At 44.7% G+C, this 14,613-nt stretch overlaps 1 protein-coding gene across 3 annotated transcripts in view; it reads right to left on the bottom strand.

Annotated features, from left to right (window-relative positions):
• The window catches only part of STOX2 (storkhead box 2), a 208,201-nt gene that overhangs the window by 105,678 nt on the left and 87,910 nt on the right, over window positions 1–14,613 (bottom strand). Inside the window, exon 1 of one of the 3 annotated variants that reach the window (XM_060291450.2) lies at window positions 1,480–3,172. The exons of 1 other annotated variant lie outside the window; for it this stretch is intronic. In XM_060291450.2, the coding sequence (XP_060147433.1) occupies window positions 1,480–1,645 (166 nt within the window). In that variant the 5' untranslated portion in view covers window positions 1,646–3,172. Of the gene's footprint in view, window positions 1–1,479; window positions 3,173–14,613 lie in introns of those variants that run through there. One more of the 3 variants, XM_060291448.1, reaches the window with a different exon arrangement.

The raw sequence follows: 14,613 nt of genomic DNA, 5'->3' as shown, positions 1-14,613 counted from the left end.
GGGCAAAAAAGAGGCGAAACTCTTCAGTGTGGAATGAAGACATTCAAACCCCAAGGATATGAAACCTGAGATTATCTGAACACTCAGTGTAGACATGGGTTTATGGACATAGTGTTTTGAGGTTACACTTGGATTTAGGTGTATTTCAAAATTTACTGCCACCAGCCTGAAGAATAAAGCGACCACAGCAGTGACTGACTTCAATTACTGAAGTATAAACTGTAGTTGTCACTTCCTTTACAAATCTGGCATTTCATGACAGGGAAAATCAAGGGAGCCTTATTGCCAAGACAGTACATCCTTATGTCACCAGATTTTGCAGTAAAAAAGACGGTTATTTTATTTAGGTTTTACACTCACAGAAATGCACTCACAAGACATTTTTAAAGCATGAGATACCGGCCCCAGTTTTTTTTTTTTTTAAACTTGCTGTTTTAGGAGAAAGATAGTAGAGCTAGACTTTGAGTACCAACTGCAAGCTTAAAGCAATCTTCCCAGGATTTAGAGTGATTTGGTATAGATGTGTTTTCAAATATAACCTCGGTTTTCCCAGGACATTCTGTTTAGAAGAAAATGAATTCATTCAGAATGAAAAACAAACCAAAATTGGTGTCTTACACATCATTACATACAAGTGGTCAACAGTAAGTAAGGAGAAAACGACGAGAAGAGTTTCAGGATTTTCCTCCTTCAGCGTTTCAAGTATTTTATCCCTGGGTTTCCAAGTCACACAGCAAAGCCATCCGCTGTATTTCCAAAGGGAACTAACTGGCGCCTTCAGAAATGCTTCTATGCGTTTTAAGATGAAATCCTTCATTCCCGTTTACCGTTTTGTTTGTCCTTCCTGTCTGACATGCAAATACATGACACAGCCTCCATTCTTTCCTTATAACCTGATTCAAAGCAACATATGTTAAATCCACACAAAATCATGTGAGCATTCAATCCGCATACACACCGTTACCCCACCGAATGCATTCAGTGGGCTGCAACACAGTTCCCTGCGTGCAAGCAGACCAGCCTGAGACCTCTTCCCTGACTCAAACCATCCAGAACTGTGCATGGAACCTGTTCCCTTTTGAAAAAGAAAGGCTGTTTAATACCCACTAGGATAATAACTGGCCACAATGCGGGAGCGAGCAAGCCCGATACTGCGGGCAACGGCGGGCGCAGGCTCTTCCACAAGCTCAAGGAGGCTGGGCGCCCGAGCTGGCGGTCATTTATCTGTGCAGCCAAAACGCCCGGCACGTCCCCCTCCCAGATTTCACCTAACTAATAGCTCTCCAACCCCATATTGAGAGGGCCTGCTGTGGATCTTGCGGAGGTACAAAATGGTGGATGAGAGCTAATTTTTTTTTCCTGCTTTCCCCATAACTTATCGCATCCATCACAGCCCGTCCTCCCGGGGAAGCACCCCGGCCGCGGCGCTCGGAGCACGCCCCGTGGCCCCGGGCCGGGGGCAGGGACGCGGTTACCAACCTGATGTCATGTAGCCCCGCGAAGCCTGGGGCGCGAAGGCCGCGGGGAAGCGCTTGTGCAGGCGGTAGTCCTTCTCGCTGCGGGACCTCATGCGGTCCGAGGCCCGGTCCGAGAAATCCGAGCTAGGCCAGGCTCGCCGCAAGGTTGTGCTCCGGGTCTTCTTCATGGTGGGGAGGGCGACCCGCTGCCCCGATCCTCGGGGCCTCAGCGCCGGGGCGCAGCGCGCGGCTTCATCCGTCTACGGCGGGCACGACCCGGGCGGACTCTGCGCGCATTTTCCCAGCCCCTCCTCGTCGGCGTCTACACCGCCAGCGGCGGGTCCGGCCCTCCCCACGCCCCCACACCCCCCCACAGCGAAGGCTCCGATTTTACACACGTCCCACAATGCATTACACTTCATTTGCAATCCGCCCGGCTTATAGCTTCCAGATTCCTGGGGGGAAAGGCACGTTAGGAGGCTCCCCGGCCAGGAGGAGGCGGGGAGGGGGCGGGCGGGGTGAGGGCGCCGAGACTTGCAGCGTGAAAGCAATGGGAGCGCAGACAATGGCCCGATTCAGCGCAGGAGTGCTTAGCCAACTGTGAGCCACGGCACAAAAGACCCAAACAAATGAGGAAGCCCAGGCCTCCGGGGGTGACCCGGGATCGGGCGCCCGGGAAGCCGGAGGGGCGGCGGCAGACCCTCTCCGCACCGAGCGGCTCAGAGCGAGGCGTGGGGATGACAGTGTCCAAGTCGTGTCCCCCTGGGCCTATCAGCCGCGCGGCCCGCAGTCCCGGGCGCGGGCTGGCTCTGCCTCCCCTGCAGTCCTCGGGAGGCAGTCTTCATTACAGAGGCTCGGATGGGGGCGCGTGTACACAGGATCCGAGCAGGCTCTGCAGTCAGCAGCTGCGGCGGCGGGCCCCTGACGAATCCAGGAAGAGTCCTCGCGACTGCAGCGCCTCGTCGATCTTCCTCCTTCCAAGGCTCAGGGTGGTGTGCGTGCGTGTGTGCGTGTACGTGTGTGCGCGCGCGCGCCGACACGCATGTGCCCCCCTACATAGGCATGCTCCTACTTACTGGCCGCGGCGGCGACGGGAGCCATGGCTGCCAAGGATGCGGAGCCTGCCGATCGCCACCCGCACGGCGACACCGCTGCTCAGTCGCGAGCGCGCAGAATGGCTATTGAAGTACAGGAAGCCGGGAAGCCGCTCAGCCTCATGCTAATCACCGAGCTGCCTTAAGTTAGAGCACGGATCCTGTCAAGCTTCTCATTTTCATGTAAAACACCCTGCGGCGGCTCTGGGACTTGGCTGGTTCCCCAGCCAGGAGTCAGCGCTTGGATATTTACATCTTTTTAGGATGGCGCCTCCCGCTTGCAGAAAGGGAGAGAAACCGCTCGGTGGGAACAGGGCAGTCTGCAGTGCCCTGCCTTGCCCACCTGCGCCAATCCCGGAGGCAGCTAGATCCGGGGGAGGGGGCGCCACCCGGAGCTCCGCCGACAGCCACAAACGCCCGGGCACCTGGTCCACGCAGCGAGGGCGTCTCCGGCTCTTCCTCGCTGTCCCTCGAGCCCCCGGTGTCAGTCACTGCCAGCCCGCTAACCTGCATTCAGGTCCACAGCCCCACTACCCGGCTCGGCTCTGCACCGCTGTTTCTGGTCCAACAACCAATCGCTAAAGGACAACAATGCGCGCTGCGCGAGAGGGGAGGAGGGGGCGATGCGCCGCCCCGGCCGAGGCGCCGGGCCCGGGATGCCGGGCCGGGACGCGGAGGTCACTGCGAGTTAAAGGCGCGCGGCCACATTGCGGAGAACCCCCGACCGCGCTGCGCTGCGGCCGTTTTGTCAGCTTGGCTTCTCGTTTGGGTTTCCAACAACGCTTAGGTGTTGTAAACAACAAAAATAAACCTGATTCTTCTTACGTCTTTGCGCTTTTTTCCATTTGTGACGATGCAACGTTCAAAATCATGTTTTATGCTGTTCTACATATTCGCAGGTGCCAAGGTACGGAGACAGGGATATGAAATCTTTATGAACCTATGATCTTTCCAGGTTGATACTGCAACCCCCCCCCCAAAAAAAACCGCACTGGGTTCTAAATGGTTAAGATTCAGGAGTTTTAGCACAATTTGGTGCTTTTCCAAGGCTTTAATTCTTTGCGGGGCGGGGGCGCAGGTTCTCGAAGAACGACACAGAGGGGGGCGAGGTTTCAGCAACAAACATTATAGAACCTAGAACTTCCATTCAATATCTAAGGGCTGCCCTCTGTAACCTGGGGCCAGTGTAACTGATCTATCTCCCGGGAACCCGGGGGTAAACAAACAAAAATCACTAAGCAACTTGTATTTACACTAATCAAAATTCATTACTTATTAATACAAAATTTATTACCGTAAACCAGTTAGCTAATATTCAATGATATTTTTTAAAAGTTAGAAAAGGACAGTCTCCCAAAAGGCACATTTTGCTAAATTGTCTTCTTTACTGTAAGAGGACTGCTAAGAACAGAAAGCCTCCAGCTTTAGAAGCTAAAGAAGACTAAATGTGTAAAGAACCATACAGGTAATAAAAAATAATTGTATTAATGAATGCATGAGATATTGACATTTAGATATCTCAATCCAATTCAACAACTACCCTACATCCCATGAGCCAAAAGTGGTTATATGAATGATTATAACGGTTACGACTGAAGGCTAATGGTGATTGCTGTGACAACTGTGATACTTATTCATTTAGCAAATGATTTTTGACTGTCTAGTATATGCTGTGATGGATGCTGGGCAAACAGAACAACACACATGGCCCCACGTAACTTATGGTCTAGGTAGTAAGCAAATAAATGCATGGATTGTGTTAAGGTCTACAAAGAAGAATCACCTCCATGAAAAAATGACAGTTAATCTGAGACCTACAGTATGTGGAGTCATCCAAGCAAAGAGTAGGGAGAGTGATGTTTCAGAAACTGGGAACAGTGCATGCCAAGGCCCTGAGGTGGGAAAGAAACTTGGCTTCTGTTGGAAGAAGTGAAAGAAGGCCAGTGTGGCTGGAATTGGAGCATAAGAGGAAGGCGTGTGATGAGATCACGGATGAAGCCAAGAGCTGGATCACGAAAGGACTTGCAGGCCATGTTAAGGGTTTTGTATTCTATTGTATTATGTGAGCCACTGAAGGGTTTTAAGCAAAGAAGCAATGATAGTTTCAGAATTTCTATATAAAAGGGGCTTAGAAGAGGGATTCTGTTTAGGGGAGGGGTCATCCAGGACTTTTCCGGACTGTAAATTTGAATCGCACTTGACTTAAAACTGAGAAAATATTCATTGTTCATCTGAAGGAATGGGGGTGGGTTGATGGATATTCTGGGAGGAGAGCTACAGCTCCACTCAGCTGCCTCTGAATGCTGGCCTTTGCAGAGCAGAGATATCACCCACTGTCCATACACAACAGAATGTTCTTGGAGCCAAAGCCAAATAGCCAGACACAGAAGAACCAGGCGGTAAAAACAGGCTGGGTTGGCTTAATCGAATCAGATAGGAAAGCAGGAGAGGTAGAGACAGTTAAGTAATTTATCCATCCAAATTAAGTGGCAACATCAAAAGAAGTTATGCAGGTAAGACTTGAATCTAGCAAACAACATACTGTGAAACCAACGCTATGTAAAGAAAGTGGAATCCCGTTAATACAGCCACTGTTAAAATCAGACTCAGTGTGTCCATCTGTCCTATGAAAAGATTCACTCTGGTCATACTCAACCCCTAGGTCCCTAGTCCTAGTTTCAAATCGCTCAACCTACTTGAGACAATCAAGTATCTGAGTCTTGAACTGTCCATCAAGTAAGCTCAGTTGTATAATCCCAGTTTTTCCTAGTAGGAACGTTTAGAATTAAATAGCGAAATGATACAGCAAATCACTTTCACAGTAGTCGTAATTTTTAAATCAGGCTTAATAATTTGTACATTTGGTATTTACACATCAGATAGAGACACTAATTAGACACACATTTGCTTTGTGATTCTAATTCAGATGTGTACAGTTGGCCCTTGAACAACCAGGTTAATTCAAGTATAATTTATAGCAGCCATTCCATCCACGGTTCCTCAGATTCAATCAACCACGGATGGACCATGTGGTATTTACTATTGAAAAATACCCACGTATAAATGGAAATGGGTAGTTCAAACCTGTGTCATTCAAGGGTCAACTGTAATTGATTTTAGACTTGTAATTTTAAGTTGAAAGGTAGAAGAATTTTGACTTTGACGCGCTCCTCATTTAAAACCTTGGTTTATTAGATTTACAAGAGTTGAATGAATTTAATAGTTACAAGTATGTAAGCTCCATGAAGGCAAGGGATGTTTTCTGTTTTACTCATTGCAGTTCATTGTTCTGCTTTGTTCATAGCTGTGTCCAGTGGCTCACAGTAACTGGCCCAGATGTGATGACTAGTGAAGCCTGATTAAGTACTCTGAAGAATCTGGTTTGAAATTTTCCATAACTGGGTTTCTAAATGGGGCTAATTATTGAGTAAAAGGACTTTAGTCTTCAATGTGAGTTGATCAAATGCTTTTCAAAGGCCCCTGAGAGTTACAGTTTTAATTTTATTATTTTTAAAATACCACATTTACAAACTGAATGCATTGAACCTAAAAACTGAAGGAAATTTGATTTTCCCATTTGTATCTCTAATCAAGGAAAATTGGATATTTTGAACTCGTATCTCTGGTATACTGAACATTCATTAAAGACCTAAATATAAGTGATCTTTGCTGTGCACAGAAAGCCCCACTTTGGTATGGTAAGAGAGCTAAGTCCGCAGAAAGGAAATAGGTGTTTATGTATTTACGTACGTCTGTGATATATGCATCAAACTTTGTGATTAAAATATTTGTTAAATCAAAATCAAAATTCTGAGTCTGATAGTCATTTATCTTGCTGCTGCGTCCTGAAACATAATTTGAAAAAGATATTAACAGTTTCATTTGACAAATGTGCTTTTAGTCAAAAAAAATACATATACACACCTTAAAATTGGGCGGTTGCGTGGCCCGGGTTAAGAAGCTAAATGGAATCTGGAAATGAATGTGTCCCAAAAGGACGAGGGCTTTTTCAGAGGCTTTCGAGCTGGAAGATTGGGAGTATTTCTTATGCGACGCATATATACACTCATATATTTGCATGTATGTACATATGCATGTTCATATGACCTGGGCCTTCAAAAGCAGCTAATAAGGTAGCTGACCATGTATTTGGTAGATACATCTTTGTCCTCCTTTGCCCAGGCTCCAAACTGCTAGCTATAATTTTATCAGAAAGCTTGAGCATTTATTGTCTTAGAAGATGCTCTCTTCGTATGTGGACCACCAGCGTGGTTGCCAAGGCAGTGGTCACGCTGCTGGCATGAAGGTCTGCAGCTCCCAATAAATAATGTGTTCTGGGGAACCCCTGTCCTGAGATACATTAACAAATGTGACTTGGAAAGAGGGTTCCATTATAAATTCAGAAGATGTGCTAAAGTTACAACAGGCCTGCTGGACTTCTCAGAGCCTTTCATGTGCAAACGCACCTGTAAATCCACCAAGAAAACAACAACAACAACAACAACCGCTCTTCAAGCTCTAATCATAGGACCACCTGTTGCTGGAACACATTTAGGTAAACAGATCTAGACAGGTGGTGGGAGGTGATAAATCCATGGCGTAAAACATGTTTCGGAGAAGTCGTAAGTATGATGAGACAGTGTATATATTGGTCTTTGCATCCCTATCAAAATCTAAGCTGAATTTCCCTTAGTCTCTCCACTCAGGTACATCATCACCTATAACCCACTGCCGACAGGGCTATAATGAATAATGGTGGTCAATGAATTCTACTCCCAAAGAAAGCAATTATTTGGGGATGGAGGAACTCACCAAGGAGAAGTAACTCAAGAGGGGCCTCGAGCGTTTGGGAGGCTGGAGAGGCTGGAGTAGGCTGCCAGGATGATGACATCCATCTCCAGGCCAGACTAAGCGAAGTCAGAGTAATAGAGGGCAGGTCGGTGTGGTGACGCCAAGGAGAGCAGGCATTCACGTCATTGCTGGGGGCCTGGGAAAAGTTCATCTTTGAGTTCCACTGTTTCAACTGTCATGGTGATAAGCTCTCAAAGTGAAGATCAGAGGTAAATATATAAATGTTCCATTTCACTGCTGGCAAGCAGAAGGCATCAAGGAAATAATAGCCAAGTTTATTGTTACGCTTGATCACTAAGCGGGGGGCACTTAAAAAACCTGAATCCTTTCTAGATCCTTTTGTTCACCTATGCATCCTGCTTTGCACCAAATAACAAAACAAGCTGAATTCCAGTGGGGGCCAGCAAGTAACAGTGATACCATACCGTGGATGCTACTGGGTTAAATAGCTGAAATACACAGCATCCACAAACTGGGTTTAGGAAAAAGAAAGAAGAAAACACCCAGGCACAGCTAGCGTGTTTCCAAGAGCTGCAGCATTCAGTGGTGCCCAGCACACCCTGCTCAAGCTGGAGCAGTTACCCAGGGTCGAGAACAGAGTCCAGAGAAGGTAGAAACAACCTGTGTCCGTCAACAAATGGAAAGAGCAAGTGTGAGGAAATTCTGACACACGCTACAACATGGATGAATCTTGAAGGTATTATGCTAAATCGGCTAGACACAAAAGAACAAATACTGTATGATGCCTCTTAGACGAGGTGCTTAGAGTAGTCAAATTCAGAGACAGTACAATCACGGTTGTCAGGGCCTGGGGGAAGGGGAGGGGGGAGTTAGGGTTTAATGGGGATCGCGTTTCAGTTTGGGACGGTGATAAAGTTCTGGAGTTGGATGGTGGTGACAGTTGCACAACAACGTTAAGGCCACTGAACTGTACAGAAAGAATTAAAGTAGTAAATGTTATGTATATTTTATGCAATTTAAAAGATAAAAAAGAATAGAGTCCAAGACGCAAAGGCACAGTCAGTAAGTGGCTTTGTGTGGACAGCGTGGAAGACAAGCTGCTGTGAGCTGGTCCTTTCACCTGCACACACGGGGGGCACATAAAAAAAGGGCTGATATCAGGTAGACCGAGAATATAAAACAAGCTCAAAAGTAAACTGGCAGCGTCAGGTTCCACCCAAATATAACTGGAAGATGATTCTTTCAAGGGTGCATTTGAATTTGTCAAGATCTAGAGAAATTTTTTAAAAGACTTTTTTAAGTTTAGAGACACCAAAATTTTTGCTCTTTAAAATTTATATTAACAAACACTCCATTTTAATACTCCATTTCTACCAGCTGGAGAAAGGAGCCTGAGCAAAGTCACAATGGTCAGAAATCGATGGAGGGAACCCTAAATAGTCTTGTTTGTCTGAAAGGCACGAAAATGTCAGGGACTCGTGAGCCACTAAGCTGGAAGGGTATATTGGGACAGTTGGTGGAGTGTTTGGGATTTCAGGCCAATTAGTCTGTGCATAAGTAAAAAGGGAAAGGGGCGCGTTGAATCCTGAGCAAAGGAGAGACATAGCTGGGTTTGGACTTGACATTTGAATCCAGTGGGAATTGGCTGCAAGCTTGAGGGAACTTTCCAAGGTGACGAGAATGTTGTCAAAACTGAATTGTGGTGATGGCTACACAATTGTATAAATTTATAAAAACACATAGCACACTTAAAAATGGTTGGATTTTGTGATATACAATTATACCTCAATGATACTGTTTAAAAAAAATTAACCCAGCCGTAGAGTGGAGGATAACCTGGAAAACTTAAAGACTTGAGCTAGAAAACCAGTTAGGAGGAGACTGCCATAGCACAATTGAGAGGATGCTAGTCAGAATCTGATTTCTAACAGAAGGAATGGAGAACAGTGAACAGGGAACATTGCCAGGTTCAAACCTGCCGACCTACACAGTTGATCTGTGAGAGGCTGGGGAGTGTAGGACAGACAGGGCAGTGGAGGGCAAACAGAGGAGACAGCGTCACGGGTATCTCCAATGTTTATGGACTGATTCCACACATAGACGCTGGGAAATCATTTTAATTCTGGATCCTCCCCTTTCTTGAGATTTGAAGTATTTATGATTTATGCTACTGATTTTTGTCCTTATTCTCATACTTTCTTTCCACTGTTAAATAGTTCCAAAATATTATACATACACACATTTTTCTTCTTGCTAATATAACTGGCAATCTCTCCATTACCCAATCCATTGACAAATTTTGCCCTTATCTGGCTTCTTGCTTGGCGCTATTGTCTACTCTCTCCTCTTAAAATGTTTCTCTCCTTTGTCTTACTGTCTCTCTCCATTGGCTCTCCTCTCACCTCTCAAGTCCACCTCCACCCATTAAACACGGGTGTTCCCTGGATTCCGTCCCCAATCACCCTTCTCTACCTTCAGTCTCACCAGCTGAGCTCAACAACATCCACTGCTCTGTTTTAACCCCTAGAAGTGATTGATTTCCAAAAACTTTCCATCAGACCTCCCTCCTGATCTCCGAATCCTTATTTCCTACTGCCAAGTGAATATCTTCCCCAGATACTCCATGGACAATCAAACTCAAGCTTCTCATTACACACAATTAACCATCTTCATCCGCATGCTCCCAACCTCTGGCTTCTTGGAATACATTTCTGGATGTGGCGAACGGCACTCCCAGCCATTCGGTCTCCCAAAGCGAGGACCTGGGATGCATCCTCAACTGCTTCCTGTCTCTCACTGCTCTCCTCCCATCCACCCCATGCCTATCACTACACTCAATCCGTCCCCAAATTCTTGTGTTTCTACTGCCTTCCTATATCCTGAAGGCCTGAGTCAAGGCACTGGGGAAGGAGAGGGAGGCCAGACACAGAAAGCCAGTGTCATGTGCCTAAGATACAGAAAGGGTAACCTAAAAAATTCAGTGAAGTTAAGACTGTTGTAAAATTTGAATATTAAAAATATGTAATCAAATATCTAATTTATTTGCTTAAATACATACTTCAAAATAAGTTTATCCGTTCAAAACTGAAACTTGATAATAAGCAATTTGTAATCAGTCATCAATATTAAATAGTTTAAGGCAAAAATCAGACTGCACAATAATAAGACAATTATGCGTTTCAGCCTTATGTTAACTTGCACGGAGAAGCCTCCGTTCACATGTGAATGCAGCTGGAAATCATACAAATATTTAACCATCTTTTCTGATACAAGATTTCGACACTGATGATGAAGCCCCTGACTTCTGTTCAACAAACTTTGTTACCTGAGGTAAACCTCGGGATCTGTTTTTTTCTGCATATGCCACATATATAGGAATATCCACTGCCCTCTTCTTTGAGAAAATACCCATGAGGCTCTTCTGTCAGGGTTTCGCGTCTCTCTTCAGAATGGTTAAAGTATTCTCAGTAAAAGGATAAGAGTTTTAAACAAGTTGTTCAGTCAACTAAAGGAGCCCATTTCACCACGCCCTCCCTATGCAGCCTCGACATCCAGTGGCCTCTTTCAATCTACCTCATACTAGAAACCTGTCTTGGCAAATTAGCACGTGTTGCAGCTATATTTGTTCATTTGACGGACCTGCAGTTACACTCATAAGCTTCAGGGAATTAAAGGGAGCACCGGAATGTCAGCATTTACAAAGCCAGGAGTCACTAGGCACACTCTCACAGAGAGCAAGCTTCCTCTAGAAAGACCTCATATTTTTCTCAAACCCTAAGAGATGAATAGTGGACTTTCTCACTGAAAGCCAACAAGCTTCAGAATGACACAAGGGTCCATTGGAATCACCGCACCTCTTCACAGGTTGAGGGGAAAAAAGGAGAAATTTACTTGCCTGACTGACATGACTGACAGTTGCGACGATTCATTAAGTAAATCTTTCCATTCTCCGACTTGCCCTGCGTAGACGACAGTGAGCGACTTTGCTTCTCCTGCCAACCTTCAGAGGCAACACAGGTTCTCCTGGACCACCGAGATTTCAGCACAACTGAACGTGGTGTCTCCGTGAACTTCGTCCAGCTCATAATTGACTAACCACAGAAGACCAGCTAAAATCACAGTATCAGTGGGTTCCTCCGATTGTACTGACTGGTCTCAGCCTCGGCGTGATCAGAAAAGGTCAGCAAAATTGTAACTCTCATCATTTTATGAAGAAGAATACCTTATCTTCACACTGAACAATTCCTTGAAGTATTTTGCCATGAGAGAACCAGTAGACTTTTGTGAGGTAGAAGATATTTCACGATTCTTCCTCATCTCATGACAAAATCATGAAGATCATGTGATCTGTAAATCCACTCACTGAGCACAGATAAACAGTTATGAGGAGTAACACCTAACAGTAAAACACGGCACACACAGGGCCACACAGAAATGGCCTCCACCTCGCGGACCCTCACACGTCCCCGAGTGACACGCGGCATCAACCTGTAAGCCTTCGTTTCTTTTGTACTTTTTCCTTAAAAGATCAATATAAATACGAGTTCTCACTGTTCCTCAGCAATGTCAATTTCCATCTCCAGACCTTCTTGGAAGCTGCCCTGTTTGCCTAAGATGTCTATCACCACCTTGTCCTCCTGGAAAACTCTCATTCATCCTTCAAGATTCAAATTGCAGTCAGTGCTCTGACAAACTTTCCATCTTCTCCCTCTCTTTGCCTCCCACCCCCTCTCCTGCAGAGTTGGGAGTCCTGGTCCCATCTATACAGCAATCTGTGCGCTTCCATGATGGTGCTTACAATGCTGTAATAGAATGCGGTACCGTACAGAGATGTCCCCTGCTTCCCCGGCTTTCCGGTTCCTTGAGACCAAAGACTGTTTTGTTCATTGAACAGATGTTCATTGAGCACTTGCTATGTGCTGAAGACGGCTACAAATTCTGGGATTCAAAGTTTAAAAACAAAATAGCAATAAGAACAAAACCATCTGTGATTAAGGAGTCTCCATGCTCATGGGGGGAGATAACAGTAAACAAATTAGTAAATTATACAGAATATGAAATAGCAATGAGTGGAGTGGAGGAAAATAACGCCGGGGAGGAAGGCTAAGATGAAGGTTTTTGATTTAAGATGGAGAGGCCAGGGAAGACTTCACTTCGTTCATCTTTTGAAGCCTCGTGCCTTTTAAAAGTAGGTTCTCTAGAAGCAGGTGCCAGGATATGTTGATGTTTGGCCCTCTGCAGGGTTGTGTTCCTCGCAGAAGCCCAACAAATGCCCATGGATTTATAAAGTGGTTTCAGGGTCATAAAGGAATATTATACCTACTTTGTTTTCCCTCAGATCCACTAGTAGCTAAGGAATAATAAATAATGCATTATGTTTGCCTAGGACCTTACAGTTTATTGAGTCTCGTAAGGTCTGAGGTCAGCAAGGTAACATTTGTTATCATAATTAAAGATGAAAAAAATGAAGGCTCAAAGGCAGTAAGTGATTTGCCCCAAGTCATACAGAGGTTGAAAAACCAGAATTCCTCTCTTGAGATTCCCAGTCCAGGATTTTTCCTGCCCTACCCTGCTGCCCCCGTAATGATGGATGGGGGTAGTTACTAAATTTAGGGTTATATGTTAATTGCTTTTGGGTACTCCGAATGAAGTTCACAGAAATCTTTATATTGCTAGAATAGTCCCCCAATTTCTAAGTTATTAATAAGTTTTTATGAATATACGTGCATGTGGAAGAGAAGACAGATTTCTTTGGATGACTCACATGACTCCCTCGGTTGGTTTATACTCAGACGGTGCATGAGACTTAGACTTAAATCCACACACCTCCTTCAGACTAATCAATCTTGAAAGTTTTCTTTTCTCAATTCTGTTTGCAGGTCACCACAGAGCTGCTTCCCAAGCCAGTGAAAAACCACACGATAACACAGATGGATTTTAAAGGAGAAATCTTTTTTCAACACGTCACTTCCTGTGCTTCAAAGAAATGTTATACATGAACAATTAAAATCATATATGAAAAAATAAGCAAAGCTCCAGTAGGTTCCTGTTCTATCAAATTACAATAATTTTTAAAAAGATATTTAAATTCCTGACTCTATTTAAGAATAACTACTTTAACTCCCAGCAAATTATAGGACTTTTATGTGATATTTAATAATTACTAATAACATTTTGACTTTAATATAGAATAAAAATACACAGATGAGATTAATAATTACTACTAAGTGCATTGGAGAGATTTTTTTCCAACTTTCCTTCAATATTTCAAAATTTAAGTAATTAGTCTTCTGGGTAATAATCTTTAGTCTTCCTATTATTATTCATTTGATACTTTAAAGGTGCTATGAGACTTCTATTTCAAACAGAGAGGGTTAACTATAACCTAATAACCATTTGCAGTAGCTTTCATTAGTTACCATGTTATTTATTATTCAACGAGGACATTTTTTTCAAGTAAAAAGGATGCTATTAATTACACTAGGACAAAACGCTTGACCAGAACCCTCCTGGTCCAACAGGGACATACGGTCACTCTACTTTTAGTGAAAGAAGGCTGGTCAAAAAGTATAATTTTTGCTTTATAAGAGGAACAAATAAATGTAAGTGGGGAGACAAGAAAAACTGCCAGTATGATCAGATATTTTAAAATGTAAAATACTGGCATTTGGGGGTGTCACCATGTACTCTTCTTTGTCCCCTGACTAATGGGGGTGGAGGCTCAAAGACCTGTGGCCAAAGTTTAATTTTTGGCGAGACATATATTGCATTGGTTCTGCTATGATCCCGTTTACCCAAGCCAAAAATTGGCTGAGGTAATTCCATCTGATGGCAAACGCTTCCTGCAAGGAGAATACACAATACAGCATAACCTGCATTCCCCAGCCTTTCCCCCCACCCCCGCCTTGTTTTCCCAGTTCCCACAGAGAACGAGGGACTACCTTCTTAAGAGGCCAGCGGGGGCTCCCTCCAGGCCACCAAGCTGAGCGCTGGCAGCAGGGGGAAGGGACAAGTGCCAAGTCCTAACATTTTGCACGTGGACTGTGCTTTGTGACACAGACTAGACTAGAGGTGAGCACCCGCCCTCGTTTCAGCCTACAGGTGAGTTTCGTGTGGACACACCTTTGTGTCAGTCAGGAAACTGCTACCTCTCTGTCTTCATGGCTTCTCAGAAGAAAGGAGTAACATCCTAGAAATGGGAAAAGGCCAAACCCAAATAAGAAGCTACAAGAAAGAGACAGAAGGCAATA

This window comes from Globicephala melas, chromosome 21 (assembly GCF_963455315.2).
Source record: "Globicephala melas chromosome 21, mGloMel1.2, whole genome shotgun sequence".
Lineage (NCBI taxonomy): Eukaryota > Metazoa > Chordata > Mammalia > Artiodactyla > Delphinidae > Globicephala > Globicephala melas.
The sequence above is the reverse complement of the archived record's forward strand: the minus strand, read 5'-3'. Positions and strand labels throughout refer to the sequence as shown.